The 25,042-nt window shown below is 38.2% G+C and overlaps 1 protein-coding gene and 1 pseudogene across 3 annotated transcripts in view; one reads left to right on the top strand and one right to left on the bottom strand.

Annotated features, from left to right (window-relative positions):
* The window catches only part of PCCB (propionyl-CoA carboxylase subunit beta), a 95,661-nt gene that overhangs the window by 63,445 nt on the left and 7,174 nt on the right, over nucleotides 1-25,042 (top strand). For all 3 annotated transcript variants that reach the window (XM_045503560.1, XM_045503562.1, XM_045503561.1), the window contains one exon: nucleotides 14,876-14,999. In XM_045503560.1, coding sequence (XP_045359516.1) covers nucleotides 14,876-14,999 — 124 coding nt within the window. The remainder of the gene's footprint in view (nucleotides 1-14,875; nucleotides 15,000-25,042) is intronic.
* On the bottom strand, nucleotides 19,228-19,747 carry LOC123611528 (annotated as a pseudogene).

Here is a 25,042-nt window from a genome sequence, read left to right as displayed (position 1 = left end):
TATATGTAACTATTTTTTTTTCCTCTTGGTGCTTTTAAAAGTTTTTCTTTGCACTGCTTTTGCCATTTCAATTACTGTGTGTCTTGGTGTGGACTGCCTTGTGTTGATTTTTGGGGGCAGGGAGTACTCTCTGTACCTTTTGCATCTGGATAGCTGTTTCTTTCCCAAGATTAGTGATGTTTTTAGCTATTACTTCTTCAAATAAATTTTCTGCCTGTTTTGTCTCTTCTTGTGGATCTATAATGCAGATATGATTATGCTTGATTGAGTCACCGAGATCTCAGACTGTTTTCAATTTGCATAATTTTTTTCCTTTCATTTATTAAGCATGGTTACTTTCCATTACTCTGTCTTCCACATCATTAATTCGTTCCTTTATCCAGTCTATTTATTGCATCAAGTTTATTTTTAATTTCACTTATCGTGTTCATAATCTCTGATTCAGTCTTTATATCTTTGTGTTTTTAAAGTTTTTAAAAAATTTATGTTGAGAGAGCACAAGCATGAGTGGGGGAGGGGCAGAGAGCAATGGGGAGAGAGAGAAAATCCCAAGCAGGCTCTGCACTGTCAGCTTAGAGCCCAATGAGGGGCTCAGACTCGCAAACCATGAGTTAATAACCTGACCAAAATCAAGAGTCAGACACTTAACTGACTAAGCCACCCAGATGCCCCTAGTCCTTATCTCTTTGTTAAGGGTCTGACTGATGTCCTCTACTCTTTTCTCAAGTTCAGTTAGTATCTTTATCATGACTTTACATTCTGTATCAGGCATATTAGTTATATCCATTTCACTTAAGTCTCTTGGTATGATTTTGGCTTATTCTGTCATTTGGGACATATTCCTCTGTCTCTTCATTTTATCTAACTCTGTGTCTTTTTCTGTGTGTTAGGAGAATCAGCTACGTCTCATGTTCTTAAAGGTAATAGCCCTATGAAGAAGAGATCCTGTAGTGCCCTGCAGTGTAGTGTCCCTGTTCGCCAGAGCCTGGTGTTTTAGGGGTGTCTCCTGTTTGTGTTGCGTATGCTCTTCTATTGAGTCTTGGTCTCTTTTTCCTTCAGTCTAGTTGTCTGCAGAGACTGTCTTTGCCTATTATGGGCACTGTTTCATCCCCAGCAGGGCTGGGATGTATTTTAACAAGGTGTGTGCTGGTCTGCTTATAAAATGAGACCTACCACTGCTGCCAGAACGGAGGTCCTGCAAAATGTACCATTTGGGAGACGAGTTGGTGTGGTTTGTGCCAGTCCTCTGGGGGACTGAAGCAAGACTGACTGGGATGGGCAGATCCACTGAAGCACAGAGAGGGTGGGGCTTGGTGTAAGTAAGTTTGTGTCCTCACTGCAATGATCCCCGTAGGTGGCCCTGTGTTTGTGCTGGGGAGTGTGGGGGAGAGAAATGGCACATAATAGCTCCTTTGTTCTTGGAGGGGTCTCCCTTTGATCCCTCTGTCTCTGGGCCTTGCTCTGAGATGAGTAAATCACTCTCCCTCCTGTCTGCCCCAGCAGTTTTCAAACTGCTTTTTCCAGGCTGTATATCTGAGGGCTGTTGTGCTGTATTGTTAAGGGTGGGGAAATCTAATTCCTAAGCCCTCCTGGCTCTCCCAGAGCCCAGCCCTCCAATTTTAAAAATTCCAGGCTTTGGGGCACCTGGGTGGCTCAGTCAGTTAAGTGTCTGACTTGGGCTCAGGTCATGATCTCATGGTTCATGAGTTGGAGCCCTGCATGGGGCTCTCTGCTGTTAGCATGGAGCCTACTTCAGATCCTGTCTCTCCCTCTCTCTCTGCCCCTCCCCTGCTTGCTTGTGTGCTGTCTCTCTCTCTGCGTCTCAAAAATAGATAAGTATTAAAAAATAATAAAATAAGAATTCCATGCTTCAAGTCTTATTGGTTTTAAGAACTCACAAAATTCAGCCCTTTTCATTTAAAAAATTTTGTTTTAGTTTAGAGAGAAAGCAGGAGTAGGGGAGAGGGGAAGAGGAGGAGAGAGAAAGAGAATCTTAAGCATGCTTTATACTCAGTGTAGAGCCTGACATGGGGCTCAGTCCCATGACCCTGAGATGATGACCTGAGCCAAAATCAAGAGTTGGGTGTTCACCTGTGGACTCCAGCCCTTCTCACTTACAAAGCCAAATATTATGGGGATTCATCTTCCCTGTGTGGGCTCCTCAGTGTGAAAGTGTTTTTCACCCTTGTCCAGCCACTGGCTTTCTCACCACCATGGATGGCCACAGTCCATTTCCCTTCTGACAGTGTCTTTACCCTTCCTACCTTCTTTGATGTGTCTTCTTTTCTACCTTTAGTTGTGGAGTTTTGGCCAGTCTTCAGGTTGTTTTCTGGATTATTTATGCTAGTATGAATGTTACTGTGTTGTATGTATGGGACGAGGTGAGCTTAGGGTCCTTCTACTTTGCCATCTTCTCCAAATGGTAATTACATGAAAATAGTTCTATCTTTTCCTTGGCAATTATTTTTGCCCTTTATTTTTTATTAAGAAATTTTTTTCTTAACATTTTTATTTATTTTTCCGAGACAGAGCATGAGTGAGGGAGGGGCAGGGAGAGAGATGGAGACACAGAATCTGAAGCAGGCTCCAGGCTCTGAGCTGTCAGCCCAGAGCCTGACACGGGGCTTGAACCCACCAACTGTGAGATCATGACCTGAGCTGATGTCAGATGCTCAACCGACTGAGCCACCCAGGCACCCCAATTTTTGATTATTTTTTAATGTAGGCTCCATGCCCATGTTAGGGCTTGAACTCACGAACCCAAGACCAAGAGCACAAGTCACATTCTAGTGAATAGGCCAGATGTGCACCCCCATGCCCTTTCTTTGTCTTGTCCAGTTGAGTTGTCTATAGCTCCAAAATTTTTTTTCATGTTTATTTATTCTGAGAGAGAGATAGAGCATGAGCAGGGGAGGGGCAGAGCGGGGGAGAGAATCCCAAGCAGGCTCCACGCTGTCCGTACAGAGCCCATCAATGGTTTCGAACTCATGAATCATGAGATCATGACCTGAACTGAAATCAAGAGTCAGATGCTTAACTAACTGAGCCACCTAGTGCCCCTGTAGCTCCAGATTTTATCACAGTGACGAGTAATGGTTGTGATAGTGGGCATATTTGTCTTGTTCCTAACTTCAGAGAGACTGCCATTAGTGTTTTCTGATTTTATTTTTTTTTTCCATGTTAACAAAGCTATGACTGGTTTCTATTTTAATTTTTGTTCTTGTTTACCTGTTTTTTCTTAAATCAAGGAAGTATTGATTATCTTTTAAATGCTTTCAGCATTTATGGAAATGATCTTTTTCCCCCCTAGATCTATTTATAAATTTATCTTAATAGATTTACTAATATTAAACTCTTCTTACATTCCTGAGTAAAAGGAATTTGATATTTTGTTAATATCTTATTTTGGATATTTGCATCAATGTCATGTGATATGAGCTGATTTGCTGATTTTTTTTTGAGGTATTTAAAAAATTTTTTGGGGGCGCCTGGGTAGCGCAGTCGGTTAAGCGTCCGACTTCAGCCAGGTCACGATCTCGCGGTCCGTGAGTTCGAGCCCCGCTTCCGGCTCTGGGCTGATGGCTCAGAGCCTGGAGCCTGTTTCCGATTCTGTGTCTCCCTCTCTCTCTGCCCCTCCCCCGTTCATGCTCTGTCTCTCTCTGTCCCAAAAATAAATAAACGTTGGAAAAAAAAAAAAAATAAATAAAAAAATTTTTTTTTATGTTTATTCATTTTTGAAAGAGAGAGACAGAGCACAAGCAGGGGTGGGGTGGAGAGAAAGGGGGATGCAGAATCTGAAGCAGGCTCCAGGCCCTGAGCTGTCAGCACCAGAGCCCGACATGGGGCTCAAACTCACGAACCGTGAGATCATGACCTGAGCCAAAGTCATGATCAACTGACTGAGCCACCCAGGCGCCCCATTTTTTGATGTATTTTAAACTTAGGTTTTTTGGTATCCATGGTGTGCTTATTTCATGTATTAGTCTGTTAGCGCTGCCATAACAAAATACCAAAGACTGGATTGCTTAAACAACAGAAATTAATTTTCTCATATTTCTGGAGGCTAGAAATCCAAGACCAAATTAACAACAGGCTTAATTTCTGGCGAGGCTTGTCTTCCTGGGGGTGTAGATGGCTTTCTTCTTGCTGTTTCCTGTTGTAGCCTTTCTTCTGTGTGTGCGAGGAAAGAACTCTCTGGTGTCTCTTTCTCTTATAAAGACACCAGTTCTGTCATATTAGGGCACCACCCTTATGACCTCATTTAAATAACTTTATCTCCTTAAAGGCCCTCTTACCAAATGCAGTCACATTGGGGGTTAGGCTTCAACCTATGAATTTGGAATGGTGAGAACACAATTAAGTTCATTAAGTGTCCTAAAAGAATTTGCAGATTTTCTATGTTCTAATAATTTAAATGGCATTGGGATTATCTGCTCTTAAAAGATACGGTAGAGGTTCTCTTGTGAAATTGTCAGGACCTAGTGTCTTTTGTGTAAGGGAGGAGTGGCTTTTGATAACTTCCTCTAGTCTTTAATGTTAATGGCTCTTTAAACTTTATCTTTGGGATCAGATGAGGTAAATTTGTAAAAAAAAAAAAAAAAAAATTATTTCTTCTAGGTATTCCATTTTATCTGCATAGGGTTTTGCACTGTAGTCTCACAAGTTTAATGAAATCTATTACAGTGGTTTTCTCTGGTATTTCTTGTTTTAGCTTTTTTTTTTTTAAGTGGGGTATGGTTAACACAATGTTACATTAATTTCAGGTGTAGAACATAATAAGTTGACAACTCTGTACACTATGCTGTGCTAATAACCACATGTGTAGCTGCCATCTGTCACTATAGAATGCTGTTCCAATACCTTTGACTGTATTTCCTGTGCTGTACCTTTCATCCTCATAAATTATTCATTCCACAACTGGAAACCTATACCTCCCATTTGCCTTCACCCATTTGGCCCATTACTTACACCCCTCCCCTCTGGCAACTACCGGTTCTTTGTATTTATATGTCTGTTTCTGATTTTTGTTTGTTTTGCTTTTTAGATTCCACATATAAATGAAATCCTATGGTATTTGACTTTGTCTGACTTAAGTCACTTTCTAGGTCCACCTATATTATCACAAATAGCAAGATCTCTCATTCTTTTTTTTAATATTTTGAGAGAGAGAGAGAGAGACGGGGGTGGGGGAGAAGAGAGGCAGAAAGAGAGAGAGAGAGAGAGAGAGAGAGAGAGAGAGAATCTTAAGCAGGCTTTATGCTGTCAGTGCAGAGTCTGATGTGGGGCTCAGTCTCACGAACCATGAGATCATGACCTGAGCTGAAATCGAGAGTCAGATGCTTAACTGACTGAGTCACCCAGGTGTCCCTGGAACATATGGTATTTCTATTTTTAATTTTTTTTTTTTTTTTTTTATTTTTTTTTTTTAAATTTTTTTTTCAATGTTTATTTATTTTTGGGACAGAGAGAGACAGAGCATGAACGGGGGAGGGGCAGAGAGAGAGGGAGACACAGAATCGGAAACAGGCTCCAGGCTCTGAGCCATCAGCCCAGAGCCCGACGCGGGGCTCGAACTCACAGACCGCGAGATCGTGACCTGGCTGAAGTCGGACGCTCAACCGACTGCGCCACCCAGGCGCCCCTCTATTTTTAATTTTTTGAGGAACCTCTATACAGTTTTCCACAGTGGCTGCACTAGTTTACTTTTTCATCAACAGTGCAAAAGTGTTCCTTTTTCTCTGTATCCTTGCCAACACTTGTTATTTCTTGTCTTCTTGCTACTATCCATTCTAACAGATGTGAAGTGATATTTCATTGTGGAAATGATTTACATTTCCCTGATGAGTGAAGTTGAGCATCTTTTCATGTGTCTGTTAAGTCTGTATGTCTTCCTGGAAAAATGTCTATTCAGATCTCTTTTTTAATTGGATTGATAGGTTTCTTGGTGTGGAGTCAAAGAAGTTCTTTCTGCAGTTTGGATATTAACCCCTTGTTGGATATATCATTTGCAAATGTCTTTTCCCATTCAGTAGGTTGCCTTTTATTTTTGTTGATGGTTTCTCTTGCTGTGCAAAAGCTTTTTTATTTTGGTATAGTCCCAGTAGTTTATTTTTGTTTTCCTTGCCTGAGGAGACACATCTAGACAAATGTTGCTAAGGCTGATGTCAAAGAAATTACTGGCTATGTTTTCTTCTAGTAGTTCCTTATTTTCAGGTCTCATATTTAGTTCTTTATTTAAGTTTATTTTTGTCTATGATGTAAAAAAGTGGTTGAGTTTCATTCTTTTGGATGTAACTGTTCAGTTTTCCCAGTGCCATTTATTGAAGAGACTGTCTTTTCCCCATTTATTGCATAAGTGAGAGTTTATTTCTGGACTTTCTATTCTTCCATTGATCTATGTGTCTGTTTTTGTGCCAGTACCATCCTGCTTTGCTTATTATAGTTATGTAATACAGTTTGAAATCTGGGATTGTGTTACTCCCAACTTTGTTCTTTTTTTCTCAAGATTGTTTTGGCTATGTTTAATATGAATTTTAGGATAATTTATTCTAGTATTGTGAAACATACAATTGGTATCTTTGATAGGGATTGAATTGAAACTGTAGATTGCTTTGGGTAATGTGGGTATTGTAACGATAGTAATTTTTTCAGTCCATGAGCATAGAATACATTTCTGTTTGTTTGTGTCATCTTTAGTTTCTTTCATCCGTGGTTTATTTATTTGTTTATTTTTAATGTTTGTTTATTTTGGGGGAACAGAGCACAGGTGGGGGAGGGACAGAGAGAGTGAGAGAAGGCGACACAGAATCCAAAGCAGGCTCCAGACTCTGAGTTGTTAGCACAGAGCTGGACGCGGGGGTCAAACCTACAAACCATGAGAACATTACCAGAACCTGGTTGGATGCTTAACTGACTGAGCCACCCAGGTGCCCCATCATCTTTCATCAGTGTTTTAGTTTGCAGGGTACTGGTCTTTCACCTCCTTGCTAAGTTCGTTCTTGTGTATTTTATTCTTTTTGGTGCAGTTATAAATGGAATTTTCTTAATTTCTCTGCTACTTTGTTACTAGTATATAGAGATACAAGAGATTTCTTTGTATTTTGCATCCTGTGACTGCTGAATTCATTTATTCCAATAGTATTTCAATGGAGTCTTTAGGATATTCTGTGTGTAATATCATTTCAGCTGCAAATAATGACATTTCACTTCTTCCTTATAATTTTGATGCCTTTTATTTCTTGTCTGATTGCTGTGGCTAGTACTTTCAATACTATGTTGAATAAAAATGAGAGTGTAGATTTCCAACTTGTACCTAATCTTAAAAAACTCTCAGTTTTTCACCATTGAGTATGATGTTAGCTGTGGGTTTTTCTTGTATGGGTTTTATTATGTTGAGGTATGTTCCCTCTAAACTCATTTTCTTGGGTGCCTGGGTGGTTCAGTTGGTTGGGAGGCTGACTCTTGATTTTGGCTCAGGTCATGATATCACAGGCGTGAGTTCAAGCCCTTCAGTGGGCTTTGTGCTCACAGTGTGAAGCCCGCTTTGGATTCTCTGTCCCCCTCTTTCTGCCCCTGCCTGGCTCATGCTCGCTTGCCCTCCCTCCCTCCTTTGCCCCCTCTCTCAAAAATAAATAAACGTTAAAATTTTTTTAAACTAATTTTCTGGAGTTAAAAATTTTTTTTCAAATGTTTAAATTCTAGTTAGTTGACATACAGTGCAATATGGTTTCATGGGTAGAATTCAGTGATCCATCAAATATATACAACATCCAGTGCTCATCATAACAAGTACCCTCCTTAATACCCATTACCCATCTAGCCCATCCCCCATTCACCTCCCTCCATCAACCCTCTGTCTCTATTGTTAAGAGTCTTTTTTGGTTTGTTTCCCCTCTCTCTTTTCTCCCCACTCCCATGTGTTCATCTCTTTGGTTTCTTAAATTCCACATATGAGTGAAATCATATGGTATTTATCTTTCTCTGACTTATTTTGCTTAGCATAATATACTCTAGCTCCATCCATGTTGTTGCAGATGGCAAGATTTGACCCTTTGTGATGGCTGAGTAATATTCTATTGTGTATATATACCTTATCTTCTTTATCCTTCATCAGTCTGTGGACATTTGGGCTCTCTCCATAGTTTGGCAGTTGATAATGCAGCTATAAACATTGGGGTGCATGTTATTACTCCTTTGAATCCATATTTTTATACCTTTTGGGTAAATACCTAGCAGTACAACTGCTGGATCTTAGGGTAGGTCTATTTTTAACTTTCTGAGGAACTTCCATACTGTTTTCCATAGTGGCTGCACCAGTTTGCATTCCCGCCAACAGTGCAAGAGGGTTCTTGTTTCTCCACATCGTTGCCAACACCTGTTTCTTGTGTTAATTTTAACCATTCTGACAGGTGTGAGATTGATCTCATTATGGTTTTGATTTGTATTTCCTGGATTATGAATGATGTTGAGTATCTTTTCATGTGTCCATTAGCCATCTGGATGTCTTCTTTGGAGAAGTGTCTATTCATGTCTTTTGCCCATTTCTTAACTGGGTTATTTGTTTTCTTGGGTGTTGAGTTTGATAAGTTCTTTATAGATTTTGGATACTAATGCTTTATCAGATATGTTGTTTGCAAATGTCTTCTCCCATTCCATAGGCTGCCTTTTTGAGTTTTCATCATGAACAGATGTCTAATTTTGTCAAATGGTTTTTCTGCATCTATTGAGATGATCATATAATTTTGTCCTTCATTTTGTTAATATGATGTATCATGTTATTGATTTTGTGAATATTGAACCATTCTTGTTTCTCCAGAATAAATCTCACTTGATCGTGGTGAGTGATCTAGTTAAAATAATTTATTGTTTAATGAAGTTTCCTATTATTTTGTTGAGGATTTTTGCATTGATGTTGATCAGGGGTATTGGCCTGTGGTTTTCTTTTTTTGTGAAGTGTTTGTCTGGCTTTGGTATGAGAGTATGGTATGGTATGGATCAGTATGGTAATACTGGCTGCATAAAATGTCATTTGGAAGCTTTCCCCTTTTTTTTTTTTTTTGTACTTTGTGGAAAATAGGTATTAATTAAAAAAAATTTTTTTAATCTTTATTTTGGAGAGAGAGAGAGAGCGAGCGAGTGAGCACATGGGGAAGGGGCAGAGAGAAAAGGGGGACAGAAGATTCAAAGCAGGCTCCATGCTGACAGCAGCGAGCCTGATGCAGGGCTTGAACTCATGAACTGCAAGATCATGAACTGAGCTAAAGTCAGATGCTTAACTGACTGAGCCACCCAGGTGCCCCAGTATTAATTCTTTAAATGTTTGGTAGAATTCACTTGTCAATCCATTTGGTACTGGGCTTGTGTTAGGGGTTTTTTTTATTATGAATTGTTTTGATACTAGTAATTAATCTGTTCAGATTCTCAATTTCTTCCTGATCCAGTTTTGAAAGGTTGTATGTTTCTAGGAATTTACCCATGTTTTCTACGTTATCCAATTTGTTGGTGTAGAATTTTTCCTAGTAGTCTCTTAAAATACTTTGTATTTCCATGGCATGGGTTGTTACTTATTTTTGATTTTATTTCTTTGGGTCCTCTTTTTTTCTTTTTCCTTCATGACTCTGGCTAAGGTTAACCTCTTTTATATTTTCAAAGAACCAGTTTTTGGTTTCAGTGATCTTTTCTATTTTTTTTTTAAGTCTCCATTTCTTTCTGTCTGATCTTTTATAATTTTTTTCTTTCACTTACACCACTGGAATAGATCAGACAGAAAATCAATAAGGAAACAGTAGCCTTAAATGATACATAAAAATACACATATATAGTATATTTCATCCAAATACAGAATACACATGCTTTTCAAGTGCACATGAAACATTCTTATATTAAATTCTTTTTTTTTTTTTTTACGTTTGTTTATTTTGAGAGAGAGCGCGAGTGAGGGAGGGGAGAGAGAGTCCCAAGCAGGCTCTGCATTGTCAGCATGGAGCCTGATGTGGGGTTCGATCTCACACACTGTGAGATCATGACCTGAGCCAAAGTCGGATGCTTAACTGACTGAGCCACCCAGGTGCCCCCTCAAGTGCCCATGAAACATTCTTAAGGAGAGATCATATGTTAGGTCACCAAATGAATCTCAATAAATTTAACAAGACTGAAATGTCATTCATCTTTTCCAACCACCACAGTATGAAACCAGAAATCAATTACTGGGGTGAGGTGGGAGGAACAAAAACTATAAACAAATGGAGGCTAAACAACATGCTATTAAAAAAATCAGTAAGTCAACAAGAAAACCAAAGATAAAATAAAAAAATACATTAAGAAAACTGAAAATACAATGGTCCAAAGTCTTTGTGACATAGCAAAAGCAGTTCTAAGAGGGAAATTTATAGGGATATAGTCCTACCTCAGGAATCAGAAAAAATCTCAAATAAACACTATAACCCTAGGCATAAAGGAGCTAAAAAAAAAAAAAAAAAAAAAAAAAGATGAACAAAGCCCAAAGTTAGTAGAAGGAAAAAAATGATAAAGATCAGATAGAAATAATTGGAGACTTAAAACAGAAAAGATCACTGAAAACAATAGCTGGTTCTTTGAATAGATCGACAAAATAGGTAAACCTTAGCCAGAGTCATGAAAGAAAAAGAAAAGAGACAAAAAGACCCTTACATAATGTTAAAGAGACCAATCCAACAAGAAAATATAACAATTTTAAATATCTATGCACCCAACCCTGGAGCACCTAAATACATAAAAGCAAATGTTAACAGACATAAAGAAATTGACAGTTAGGGTAATAGCAAGGAAATTTAATACCCCACTTACACCAGTGGAATACATCTAGACAGAAAATCAATAAGCAAATGTGAATATTGCCTTAAATGATATAAAAATAGACATATATAGAACATTTCATCCAAAAACAGAATACACATTTTTTTCAAGTGCACATACTGCTCCCTTCTGTCTACAAAGTTGGAATCCTACTATTTCCACTATTAACGTTTTACTAGAGATATTAGCCAATGCAATGAGACAAGAAGTGGATCACCTAAAGGCAAAAGCCTTGGAAAAGAAGCTAAGCTACACTTGTAGTTGATCTGGTATACTAAAAAATGCTACGGAATGTATGATGAAACGGAAACAATAACCAGGGAAAAAGATACAAAATTGACATATACATATTGTCATCAACACAATAACCAATTATGGTAGCATACAAAGAAAGAAGTTTAAGTATTTAGTAGTAACCCTATGGGAGAAATTTTTAAAATTCTGAAAGATATAAAAGTAGACGAACAAATGAAGAGACATTCCTTGTTCTGGTTGTTGAGTTAACATCATAAAAACAGTTCTTCCTGAGGTAGTTTGTAAATTTAAAGCAATCTTTAAAAAGTTTTCTTAATGTTTATTTTTGAGAGAGAGAGAGAGAGAGAGAGCGAGCACGCATGTGAGTGCAATTGGAAGGGGTAGAGACAGAGACCCAGAATCTGAAGGGGCTTCAGGCTCCCAGCTGTCAGCACAGAGCCCGATGCAGGCCTTGAAACTCATGAACCGTGAAATCATGACCCGAGCTGAAGTCAGGTGCTTAATCAGACTGAGCCACCCAGGTGCCCCTGAAACAAAAATTTTAAAATACATCTAGACAAGTTCATAGAAAAGTTCATGGGGATTCACTTCAACTTGTTTTTAAATTAGACTGATTTAAAAAGAAGACTAAAAGGGTGCCTGGGTGGCTCAGTTGGTTGAGCATCTGACTTAGGCTCAGGTCATGATCTTGCAGTTCATGGTTTTGAGCCCCTTGTCAGGCTCTGTGCAGATAGCTCAGAGCCTGGATCCTGCTTCAGATTCTGTTTCCCTCTCTTTCTTCCCTCACCTGCTCGTGCTCGTGTGCACGCTCTCTCTCAAAAATAAATAAACATTAAAAAAAATTTTTTTAATTAAAAAAAAAAAACCCTAAAGTTTCCCTTAGTTTAAGAAAAAGATGTTCATATGAATAAGAATAACTAGGAATATACTGCAAAAGAAAGACTATGGCCATATCCCATATTAAAGCATACTGTAATTAAAACAGTGTGGTGCTGTTCCATAAACCAGTGGGACAGAATAGAAAATCTAGAAGTAGATCCAAGTACATATAGAATATAGGTAATACGGTAAGATTATCTCAAATTCTAGGAGCAAAGATTAGCTTTTTAAACTTTTTTTTTTTTTTTTAAGTTAGAGGAAGAGAGAGAGAGAGAAAAAAAAAAGAGCCAGGGAGGGGCAGAGAGGGAGAGACAGAATCCCAGGTAGGCTCCATGCCATCAGAGCAGAGTCCAATGCGGGGCTCAAAGTCACAAACCAGGAGATGATGACCTGAGCAGAGATGAAGAGTAGGACACTCAACCAACTGAGCCACCCAGGAACCCCAAAGATTAGTTTTTTAATAAATCGTGGTGAACAACTAGGTAGCTAGCTGGTTAGAAAAATATAAAATTAGATTTGTACTTTATATCATACACAAAAATGAACTACAGATAGATCAGAGAACTAAATATAATAAGTGAAATTCATGTAAGCATTAAAAGAATGTGTAGATGGATTTCCTTAACTTCAGGGGAAGGTAACGAAAGGATTTTGAATATGACTCAAAATCCAGTTTCAGTTTTGTTTAAAAAAAAGTGGTAAGTGTGACTGTGTAAAGAATTTAAAAATCTATAAAGAAAGTTAAAAGACAACCAAGTAGGAGGAAATATTTGCAGTGTACATCACAAATAAAAGATAATATCCCTAATATGTTTTTAAAAACCTCTTAAAAATTGAGGAAATAAAGACCAAAATTGATAGAAAAAAAGGCAAGAAACATGGATAGCTCACAAAAATGTATATAAAATAGACCTTAAACATATGGAAAGATTTTCAACTTGACTCATTATGTTTGAAATGAAAGCTAAAATTACATTGAGTCATCATTTCTCTCATCTGTCAGATTGGCAAAAAATAAAAAACTTAAAAACGTTTTCCATTGGTAAGCCTGGCAAAGCATCCTCTCATAAATTACTGGGAAGGGAATGTAATTGCTAAGACTAAACGGGCATATTTACATGTGAACCCCGCAGTTCCCCTTTCAGGTGTTTACACTGAACATATACTGATTCTCATCATCCAAAATTATAGATGTACAAGGTTACTACTGTTGTGTTATTTGCAATTGCAAAATATTCTAGGCTTCCTGGATTTAACTTTTAAGTTGCTGTGAACAACACAAAGGAGATTGGTTGAGTAAACTTGGTACATCCACACAGTTGAGTAGTAGGCAGGAAAAAGTGAGCATGATCTCTGTGAACTGATAGGGAGTGATTCTCGGGATATATTGTTAAGTGAGGAAACCTGAAGTGCTAAACAGTATCTGTGTGTAGTAGGTCACTTTCCATTTATGATAGAATTGGAAATTAAAATGATTTGTTTTCCAAAACAAACACAAAACAAAACAAATACATGTATTTGCTCATTTCTATATTGCACACATGAGAGATAAATCAGAAAATAATGGCAGGATGGATAGAATTAGGGTAGAAAGGATGGGGAGTGACATTAAATTATATTAATGTTTACATGTTAAAATCAAGACCGAGGGAAAACCTTTAAGATAAAAACAAATTAACCCATATTTCAAATGAATAACTTTTGAACATGGTATTTTGACTATATATCTTTAGTCCAGTAACAAATAGTTGTAAAGTACTGAATTTTAGTGTGTTTTTTTTGGCAGTCATATGGGGTAGCAGTTCTGACACCAGTTTCTCAATATTTGAGGAATCAATAAGTCCATTTGGAAGATAATGGGAGTCTGATGTCTACTGTAAGGGGGAATCTAGAATTGCGGTCATTAGTATGAACCGAGCATTTTCTTACTACTTTTAGAAATGTGTGTGTGTGTGTGTGTGTGTGTGTGTGTGTGTGTATTTGTGGATTTCCTAGCTCTGTCCTCTGGGACAGCTTCTTGTTTTTGTTTTGAGAGAGAGAGAGGGAAGGGGAAGGGAGGGAGGAAGGGAATGGGGAAGAGGGACAGAGGGAGAAAGAGAATCCCAAGCAGCCTTCTGGCTCAGCATGGAGCCCCACTCGGGGCTTGATCCCACGGCCCTGGGATCACAATGCTGGCCGAAGACAGAGACAGACCATTGCAAGGACATCGTGCTCTCAGGTTAAGCTCTAGAACCAGACTGTTGTTGCTGTAAAGGGTATTATTGCAATAACTGGCAAAATTTGAATAAGGTTTTGTAATAGATAGTAGTGGTGTTACTAGTTTCCTGATTTTGGCAATCTGATTGTAGTTATGAGAATGTTCTTGTTCTTGGGAGATGCATACTGAGGTATCTAGAGGTAAAGAGGCATCATGTCTATAACTTATTGTCAAATAGTTGAGAAAATTCATATATATGTACATATGTAGAGAGAGGTGTGTATATATAAATACATAGAGAAAGGGGAGGTAGGTGGGAGGGATAGGGAATGACAAAGCATATGTGGTAAAATGTTAAGAAATGGAGAATCTGGATATATACTTTTTATTTTATTTTTTTTTTTACTATTCTGGAAATTTTTATGTTAAGTTTGAAATGATTTCTAAATAAGGTGAAAGAGTAAAATAATGCCAAATTCAAATAGAACCCTTAAAAAAGGCTGTGCTGGTATATCTTCCCCAGCAGTGTGCAAGAGGGTTTCCCCTCCAGCAGGGAATGGGTGCTGCCACTGCCCCCAGTCCTTTGTCCTTGGAGAAACTGCGGTGGGGTCGGGGCTATCCAGCTCGGTCGTTGGTACTGTGTCTGTCATTCTGTAATGTTGTATCTGGCTCTTTATCATTTTGAGCTCAGGTGTAAATTTATCCCTGCAGGTTGTCGATGAGCGAGAATTTTTTGAGATCATGCCCAATTATGCCAAGAACATCATTGTTGGTTTTGCAAGAATGAACGGGAGGACTGTTGGAATTGTTGGCAACCAACCTAAGGTGGCTTCAGGTAGGTACAAGAGGCTCTTGCAAACCTCAGGTGGCAGTTGGGGGCCATGGCTGCGGGGTGTGGTGTCTGCCTTCTGCCTTTTCCTCAGATGAGTCTTCCATGGCCAGAGAAAAAACTCAGGGAAATGTTGTTGTAAAAGCTCTCTTCTTGGGGCGCCTGGATGGCTCAGTTGATTAAGCATCTGACTTAATTTCTGCTCAGGTCATGATCTCAACTGTTTGTGGGATTGAGCCCTGCTTTGAGTTCCTCTCTCTTCCTCTCTCTCTGCCCCTACCCATGCACTCTTGTGAGCACTTCTCTCTCTCAAAAAAAAAAAAAAAAAAAAAAGCTCTTTTTTAATTGTTCATAGCTCACAATGCTTCTCTCATAATTTTATTTTTTAAGGGTTTATAGACAACTTTCTTCAGCTTAAGATGGTTTTTACATTTTCAGAGGTCTGCTTTCTGTATCCCCTAGTTAGATTTATGTCTCGCCCCTAAACTATGAGTTCAGTGAGGGTGGGGGTGTTGGTGTCTTATTCGTAGTTTTAAATCCATTGTCTTCAGTGGTATCAGGTACAGCATCTTCCTGTGTCTTCCAGTGACATGGCCAGAGCTGAGCTACAGCCAGGTCAGGGGCACTCTTCTGTGGTTGTGCCCTGGGTGTGGCTGGAGGTGTGGGATGGGGACTATAGACACTGTTTTCCTCCTATTTCCTGTGTACGTTTGTTTTGAATACTGTATAGGAGAAATATGCACTCCCTTACTGACTCAGCCTTATCTTTTATGTCTGTCATGGCAATTTTTCCTTTTCTTTAGAAAAAAAGTTGTTTTTTTTTAAATTTTTTTTTATCATGGTAAAACATGTGTATAACAAAGTTTGTCATTTTAACTATTTTTTTTTTTTGAATTTTTTTTTTTCAACGTTTATTTATTTTTGGGACAGAGAGAGACAGAGCATGAACGGGGGAGGGGCAGAGAGAGAGGGAGACACAGAATCGGAAACAGGCTCCAGGCTCTGAGCCATCAGCCCAGAGCCCGACGCGGGGCTCGAACTCACGGACCGCGAGATCGTGACCTGGCTGAAGTCGGACGCTTAACTGACTGTGCCACCCAGGCGCCCCATTTTAACTATTTTTAAGTGTATAATGTAGTGGCATTAATTACATTCATACCGTGTGCTGCCATTACCACTATCTTCCAAAAATTTTTCAAGTCGAAATGACTCCCTTTCCACCCTACCCCTGAGTCCTTGGTAATCTAAGTCTCCTCTCTATGAATTTACCTATTATAGATATTCCATGTAAGTGGAATAATATAGTAATTGTCCTTTAGTGTCTGGTTCCTTTTACTTAGCATATGTTTTCAAGGTTCATCTATGTTGTAGCATGTATCAGAACTTTATTTTAACTTTCATGGCTAAGTAATATTCCATTGTATATGTGTATACCACATTTTGTTTACTCATTCATCTGTGATGGACACTTGGGTTGTTTCCACCTTTTGGCTATTGTGAATAATACTGCAGTAAACATTGGTATACAAGTATCTGTTTGAATCCCCGTTTTCAGTTCTTTTGGGTATACACCTAGCAGTGGAATTGTTGAGTCATATGGTAATTTTATGTTTTTGTTTTTGTTTGTTTTTTTTTAAGAAACATCATACTGTTTTTCACAATGGCTGCACTGTTTTCTCAGTAGCAATGCATGAGGGTTCCACTTACTTTACACTGTCGCTTGAACTTGTTATTTTCAGGTATGTTTTGATAATAGCTATCGTAATGGGGTGTAGAATATTTTCTCATTATGGTTTTCATTTAAATTTCCCTAATAATTAGTGATGTTGAGCATCTTTTCATGTGCTTATTGGCCATTTGTATATCTTCTTTGGAGAAATATCTATTCAATTCCTTTGTGCATTTTTAATTGTTTTTTGTTGAGTTGTATGAGTGCTTTATATTCTGGATATTTATTAGGCCTTTATCATCTATGTGATTTGCATGTATTTTTTCCCATTCTGTAGGTTGTCTTTTCACTTTCTTGATAATGTCATTTGATGCACAGAAGTTTTAAAATTTGATGAAGTCCAATATACAATTTGTTTGTGTTTGGTGGAGTACCTGTTGACAAATCCAACATCATGAAGCCCCTCCCTGTGTTTTCTTTTAGGAATTTTATGCTTTTAGCTTTTACATTTAGGTTTGACCAATTTTGAGTAAATTTTTATATATGGTGTGCATTAAGGGCTCAACTTGATTCTTTTGCGTGTAGAAATCTAGTTATCCCAACACCATTTGTTGAATAGATTGCTCTTTCCCTATTGAATAGACTTGGCGTCCTTCTCAAAAATCAAGGGGCTTTAGATGTATGGGTTTTTTTCTGGACTCTTAATACTATTTAAGTGGTCTGTTTATGTTTATTCACATGCTGGTTTTGATTACTGCAGCTTTGTGTAGTAAGTTTTAATATCGGTAAATGTGTGTCCTCTCATGTTCCTTGTAAAGATTCTTTTGACTTTTGGGGCTCCTTGCAATTCCAAATGAATTTGAGGATTGGTGTTTCCATTTCTGCAAAAAAGGATGTTGAGGTTTTGATAGAGATTGCATAGAATCTGCAGATCACTTTAGGTATCTTTCCATTTATTTTGGTCTTTTAATTCTTTTGGCAGTGTTTGATAGTTTTTAGTGTATAAGTCTTTCACCTCTTGGTTAAATTTACTTTTATGTATTTTATTCTTTTAGATACTATTGCAAATGGAATTGCTTTCTCAATTTGCTTTTTGGAATGTTCATTATTATATGGAAAGATGACAACACAACTGATTTTTGTTTGTTGATCATGCAACCTGCAACTTTGCTGAGCTTATTAGCTTATGAGCTTTCTTGTGGATCATGTTTTTTGCAAATAGTTTTTACTTCTTCATCTCCAATTTGGATACTTTTTATTATTTTTTTCTTGTCTAGTTGCTTTGGCTAGAACATCTAGCACACTATTGAATAGCATTGGTGAAAGCAGGCATCCTTATTTTGTTCCTGATCTTAGGGGAAGAACTTTGTCTTTGACCACTGAATATGATGTTAGCTGTGGGTTTTTCGTAAATGCCTTCATCGTGGTGAGAAAATTTCCTTCCATTCCTAGTTTTCTGAGTACTTTTTTTTTTTTTTTATGAAAGGTTGATAGATTTGTATACCTTTTCTGCAACATTTGAAATGATCATGTAGTTTTTGTCCTTCATTCTATTAATGTGGTGTATTGTTTGATTTTTTTTCTACGTTGAACCACTTTTGCTTTATTGGAGTATATCTGAGTTGGTCATGGTATATAATCCCTTTGGTAAAATAAATTTTATTTTTTGGAGCTCTTTAAGTTTCAGAGCAAAATTAAGTGAAAACTGCAGAGTTCCCATAATACTCTATCACACATACACAGCTTACTTCACTGTCAATATCCTGAACCAGAGTAGTGTATTTGTTACAATTGATGAATGTACATGGACACACCATAATTACCTTAGGTCTGTATTTACATTAGGGTTCACTCTTGGTGTTATATATTCTCTGGGTATGATAAGTGTATAGTATGTAACCCACCATTGCAGCATCATAAAAAATGGTTTCACTGCCTTAAAAGTCCTAAGCGTTCCACTTGTTCATCATTCCTTTCTCCCAACCCTGATAACCTAGTAACCCCTGGCAACTACTGATCCTTGTACCCCTCCCATAGTTTTACTTTTTCTAGAATATCATATAGTTGGAGTTAGAGTATGTAGCCCTTCCAGATCAGCTTCTTGCACTTAGTAATATGCATTGAAACTTCCTACATGTTTTCTCATGGCTTGATAGCTCATTTCTTTTTAGTGTTGAGTAATATTCCATTGCCTGGGTATACCACACAGTTCACTTATCTGTTCACCTCCTGAAGGACATTGTGGTCGCTTCTAAGTTTTGGCAATTATGAGTAAAGCTGCTATAAATGTCTGTGTGCAGGTTTTTGTGTGGACATAAGTTTTCAGCTCATTTGGGTAAATGCCATGGAGTATGCTTGCTGGCTTGCATAGTATGAGTATGTGTAGTTTGTAAGAAACTGCCAAACTGTCTTCCAGAGTTGCTGTACCATTTTGCATTCCTGCCAGCAAGGAGTTACAGTTCCTGCTGCTCCACATCCTTGTCTGGATTTGGTGTTGTCAGTGTTCTGGATTTTGGCCATTCTAATAGGTGTGTAGTGGGATCTTTTTTTTTTTTTTTTTTTTTTTTTTTCACTTCACTTGTAAGTATTTAATGAATCTCCCTCCATGTGGCTTCAAGCTACCAGGACACAGGTGCCCTTCCCCCCCCCCCCCCCCCCCACACACACACCCTTAACCTTCTCCTCAGCAATTCTACTGAAGAATTTGGCCCTCATGATGACAGGCTGTTTGGGAAGCTTTCCCTTTCCCAAAACTTTGTAGTAGCATGAACGCACCACATCAATGATAGGAACAAGTCCAGTCTTGTTTTTGGCAGCATTTACCTGTGTCTGCTGACTGACCAGGGTCCACAGTTTAATCAAGGTTGACAGTTGGGTAGAATATCTGGTTCCTTTTTAAGTAGTAATGCCTCATACCCGCTTTTCCAAAGTAACCTGGATGATATTTGTCAAAGTTGATCCTGTGATGATGCATGCCACCAGCATTACCCCAGCCTCCTGGGTGCTTCAGGTGCTTGCTGATGCTGCTGTGGCCGTGGATTACAAGACCCCGAAGTTTCCAGGTCTTCCTCAGTCTGGATGGCATGTCAGCAGTCCAGACAAAAGACCTGGTATCTTCTTTTAATTTGCATTTCCCTGATGCCATATGACATGGGGTATCTTTCCATGTGTTTATTTGCCATCTGTATGTTTTCTTTGGTGAGGTGTCTGCTCAGATCTTTAGTGCCCCCCCTCTTTTTAGTCTATTTTTTAATCAGATTTTTTTTCTTATAATGTTTATTGTTAGAGAGAGAGAGAGAGAGAGAGAGAGAGAGAGAGAGAGAATGTGAGTGGGGGAGGTGCAGAGAGACTGGGGGACAGAGGATCTGAAGTGGGCTCCGTGCTGACAGCAGACAGCCTGACATGGGGCTTGAGCTCACAAACTGTGAGATCATGACCTGAGCTGAAGTTGGACACTCAGCCAGCTGAGCCACCCAGGTGCTCCTGTTTGTTTTCTTATTGTTGAGTTTTAAGAGTTCTTTGTATATGTTAGATAGCAGTTCCTTTATCAGATGTGTATTTTGCAAATGTTTTCTCCCAGTCTATGGTTGTCTTCTCTTTCTCTAGACAGTGCCTTTTGCAGAACAGAAGTTTTTAATTATGAGGTCAGCTTATCAATTATTTCTTTTTCATAGATCATACCTTTGGTAGTATATCTAAAAAGTTACCACCAAATCCAAGGTTATTTGTTTTCTCCTGTGTTATCTTCTAGAAGTTTATCACTTTTTGGTTTATATTTAGGTCTCTGGATCCATTTTGAGTTAGTTTTATGAAATGTGTAAGGTCTGTGTCTAAATTTTTTTGCTTGTGGATGTCCAGTTGTTCCAGCACTACTTGTTGAAAAGACAATCTCTCTTCCATTGTATTGCCTTTGTTTTTTTGTCAAAGATCAGTTGATATTTCTTGGGGTCTATTTCTGGGTTCGCTGTTCTGTTCCATTGGTCTATTTGTTTTTTTTCATCAGTACCACATGTCTTGATTACTGTAGCTTTATAGCAAGTCTCGTGGCTAGGTGTTGTCAGTCCTTCAACTTTATTTTTTAAAATTTTTTTTTTTTCAACGTTTATTCATTTTTGGGACAGAGAGAGACAGAGCATGAACGGGGGAGGGGCAGAGAGAGAGGGAGACACAGAATCGGAAACAGGCTCCAGGCTCTGAGCCATCAGCCCAGAGCCTGATGCAGGGCTCGAACTCCCGGACCGCGAGATCCTGACCTGGCTGAAGTCGGACGCCTAACCGACTGCGCCACCCAGGCGCCCCCCTTCAACTTTATTTTGTCCTTCAATACTATGTTGGCTGTTATAGGTTTATTTTTGTTTTTTTTGTTTTTTGGGGTTTTTTTTGCATCTCCATATACACTTTAGAATCAGTTTGTCAACATCCACAAAATAACTTGTTGGGATTTTGATTGGAATTGTGTTAAATTAAGAAATCAAGTTGGAAATACCTGCCCTCTTGACAGTATTGAGTCTGCCTATCCATAAACGTGGAATATGTCCCCATTTATTTAATTCTTCCATTTTGTTCATCAGAGTTGTGTAGCATTCCTCATATAGATTTTATAATGTGTTTTGTTATTTTATGCCTGTGTATTTCTTTTTTTTGAATGGCGGGTGCTAATGTAAATGGTATTGTGTTCTTTGTTTCAAATTCACTGCTGGTATATAGGAAAGTTATTAACTTTTGTATATTAACTTTGTATTCTGCAACCTTGCTATAATTGTGTATTAGTTTCAGCAGTGTTTTTGTCAATTCTTTAGGATTTTCTACATAGATTATTATGTCATCTGTGAACAAAGACAGTTTGATTTCTTCCTTCCCAGTCTGTGTACCTTTTGTATATTTTCTTGCTTTATTGGATTAGGTATGACTCCCAGTACAGTTTTGAAAAGTGGTGAGAGGGGACATTTTTGTCTTATGCCTGATCTTAGTGGGAAAGCTTCTAGTTTTTCATCATTACGTGTGATGTTAGCTATAGATTTTTTGTTAGATGTTCTTTATCAAGTTGAGAAAGCAGCCCTGTATTCTTAGTTTGCAGAGGGTTTTTAATCATGACTGAGTGTTGGATTTTGTGAATCCCTTTTCTGTATCTAGTGATGTGTTCATGTAACTTTTCTTCTTTAGCCTGTTGATATAGTAACGTTGCTGGGTTTGATTTGCTTTTATTTTGTTAGGGATTCTTGCATCTGTGTTCATGAGAGTCATTGGTCTGTAGTTTTCTAGTAATGTGTTTGTCTGGTTTTGGTAATAGCATAATGCTGGCCTCATAGAATGAGTTAGGAAGTATTCCCTCTGGTTTTTCTGAAAGAGATGGTAGAGAATTGCTGTAATTTGTAGAATTCATCAGTGAAACTTTCTGGGCTGCATTTGTTTTTTTAATCACATAAGAAATAAAAAAGTTTTACAAATCAAAAATATCGTGTGTTTTACGTTTCCTTGTGTAGTTACCTTTACTAGAAATCTTTATTTCTTCATAATTTGTGTGGTACTGTCTAGTATTTTTTTTTTTTTTCATTTCAACTTGAAGGATTCTCTTTAATATTTCTCGTAGGGTAAGCCTAGTGGTAATGAATTCTGCAGCTTTTGTTTATCTGGGAATGTCTTAATTTGTCCCTCATTTTTCAAGGACAGGTTGCCAAACAGAGTCCTTGGTTGACAGTTTTATTCTTTCAGTGGTTTACATCATTCCATTGTCTTCTGCCTCCGTGGTTTTTCTACTCAGAAATCAACTGATAATCTTATTGAGGATCTCTTGTATATGGTGAGTCACTTCTCTCTTGCTGCTTTCAAGATTCTGTCTTTACCTTTTTTTTTTTTTTTTTTAAGTTTATTTATTTTGAGCGAGAAAGAGCATGAGTGCAAGAGGGGCAGAGGGAGAGAATCTCCAACAGGCTTCCCACTGACAGTATGGAGGCCCACGTGGAGCTCAAACCTGAACCGTGAGATCATGACCTGAGCTGAAATCAAGAGTTGGACACTTAACTGACTGGGCCACCCAGGTGCCCCCAGATTCTGTCTTTATCTTTTAATAATTCGATGATAATCTGTTTCAGTGGGGGTCTGTTTGTGTTTATTCTACTTAGTTTCTTTGATTTGTTGCTTCATGTCTTAAATTAGGGAAGTTTTTGGATGTATTCAGATAATCTCTGTCCCTTTTTCTCCTCCCTGTGGTATTGCCTTGCTGCACATATTGGTTCAAGTGATGGTATTTCGTAGATCTGTAGTTTCTGTTCACTTCATTTTTTCTTTTCTTTTTGTTAAGACTGGGTAATAATATAAATTATCTTCAAGTTTCCCAATCGTGTCTTCTATTTTCTCAAATCTACTCTTGAACCCCTGTAGTGAATTTTTTATTTCATTTATGGTAGTTTTCAGCCACAGAATTTGTTTGGTTCCTTTTTATAATTTCTTTCTCTTTATTGGCATTCTCATACATTGTTCATACATTGTTTTCATGATTTTTAAAGTTCTTTGTTCATGTTTTTTTTTCTTTGACCATCTTTAAGATAGTTATTTAAAATTTTTTTTAAATAAACTTTTTATTTTAGAGTTGTTTTAGATTTATAACAAAATTTCTAGATAGCACAGAGTTTCCATGCACTCCACACCTAGTTTCTTTGATTCTTAACATTTTACTTTAGAGAGCACTGTTACCAGATATTTCACTCTAAACAAAGAGACAGTGGGTGACTAAGCTAGAGGGAAAAATGAGGTTAAATGGTTTTGCTGTTGGACTCAATCACTGGTTCCTTTCATTGGTTTTGTTTATCTGTCTGTTGGTTTAAGATGGAACAGACCTGATGTATAAACGATTAGAATAATTCTGAAGACAGAGGATGACGATGGCTTTGAGATGTGACTTCTTAGCTTATAACTGACATTATTGATGCTTTTAGACAAAACTGTTAAGCTATTTGATTTAAAATTTTTTTTAATCTTTATTTGTTTTTGAGAGAGAGACAGCATGTGAGCAGGGGAGGAGCAGAGAGAGAGGGAGACATAGGATCTGAAGCAGGCTCCAGGCTCTGAGCTGTCAGCACAGAGCCCGACGTGGGGCTCGAACTCATGGACCGTGAGATCATGACCTGAGCCGAAGTCAGATGCTCAACCAACTGAGCCACCCAGGCGCCCCAAAGCTATTTGATTTAATGCACACTACACTGTCAGGAATAGTTTAGGGAAGCTCTAGTGTGACTCTCCTATTCTAAAAAAAATGGACATTGGCCTTATATCTGAAGTTATTATTACCAGCTCATGTGCACTTTGACTCTGATGGTACTTCTGTGTACCAGGCTGTACATAGAAGTTCATTTCAAATCTTTGGGTATTTTTTCATTTGTTTACTTATAAATTAAAAAAAACTTTTTTAATGTTGATTTTTGAGAGAGAGAGAGAGCACAAATGGGGTAGAGGCAGAGAGACGGAGACAAAGAATCCGAAGCAGGCTCCAGGCGCTGAGCTGTCAGCACAGAGCCTGACATGGGGCTTGAACTCACAAACCATAAGATCATGACCTGAGCCGAGATCAAGAGTTGGATGTTTAATCAACTGATTCATCCAGGCATCCCTATAAAAATCTTTATAATGTTTATTTTTGAGGGTGGGAGGCAGAGAGAGAGGGAGACACAGAGTCCAAAGCAGGCTCCAGGCTCTGAGCTGTCAGCACACAGCCCGATTCAGGGCTCGAACCCACAGACTACGAGATCATGACCTGAGCCAAAGTTGGCACTTAACCAACTGAAGCACCAAGTTGCCCCCAAGACCATTATTTTAAAGTCTTTGTCTAATAAGTTCAGTGTCTGGGCTTCCTTAGGGACAGATTCTGTCAGTTAATTTTCTTCACTTGAGTGGCTTTTTTCCTGTTTCTTTGTAAGCCTTGTTATTTTTTTGTTGAAAACTGGACATTTGAATATTATGAGGTGTTGATCCTGGAAATCATATTCTCTCACTTTTCTAGGTTTTGTTGTTGATCACTGAATGCTGTAATAGCCATTGTCTTAGTGCCGTTTTCCAATTATTTTTGCAGACTATATTCCTTGCTGTAGGTGGTCATGGAAGTTTCTTTGCCTTAGCTTGTGTTCAGCTAGTGTTTTGACAGAGATATCCTTGAATACCAGCTACTAAAACAGGCAAACAAGAAAGTACCTCATCTAGTCTTTGAGAATTGGCCCTGTGCTGGGGCTCCTCTTCAACACTTGGCCAGACTTAAACTGAACTTAGGGGTCAGCCCACTGTTAAAACTTAAGGTCTTCTTAGGTTATTTGTTTTGTAAAGTATTTTCATTTTCATTCCTCTCAAGATATTTTCTAATTCCCTTTTCCTGGGTCTTTTCTGAGCATGC

Source organism: Leopardus geoffroyi, chromosome C2, assembly GCF_018350155.1.
Source record: "Leopardus geoffroyi isolate Oge1 chromosome C2, O.geoffroyi_Oge1_pat1.0, whole genome shotgun sequence".
NCBI lineage: Eukaryota > Metazoa > Chordata > Mammalia > Carnivora > Felidae > Leopardus > Leopardus geoffroyi.
Note: the sequence above shows the minus strand (reverse complement) of the source record. Positions and strands in the feature narration are given on the sequence as shown.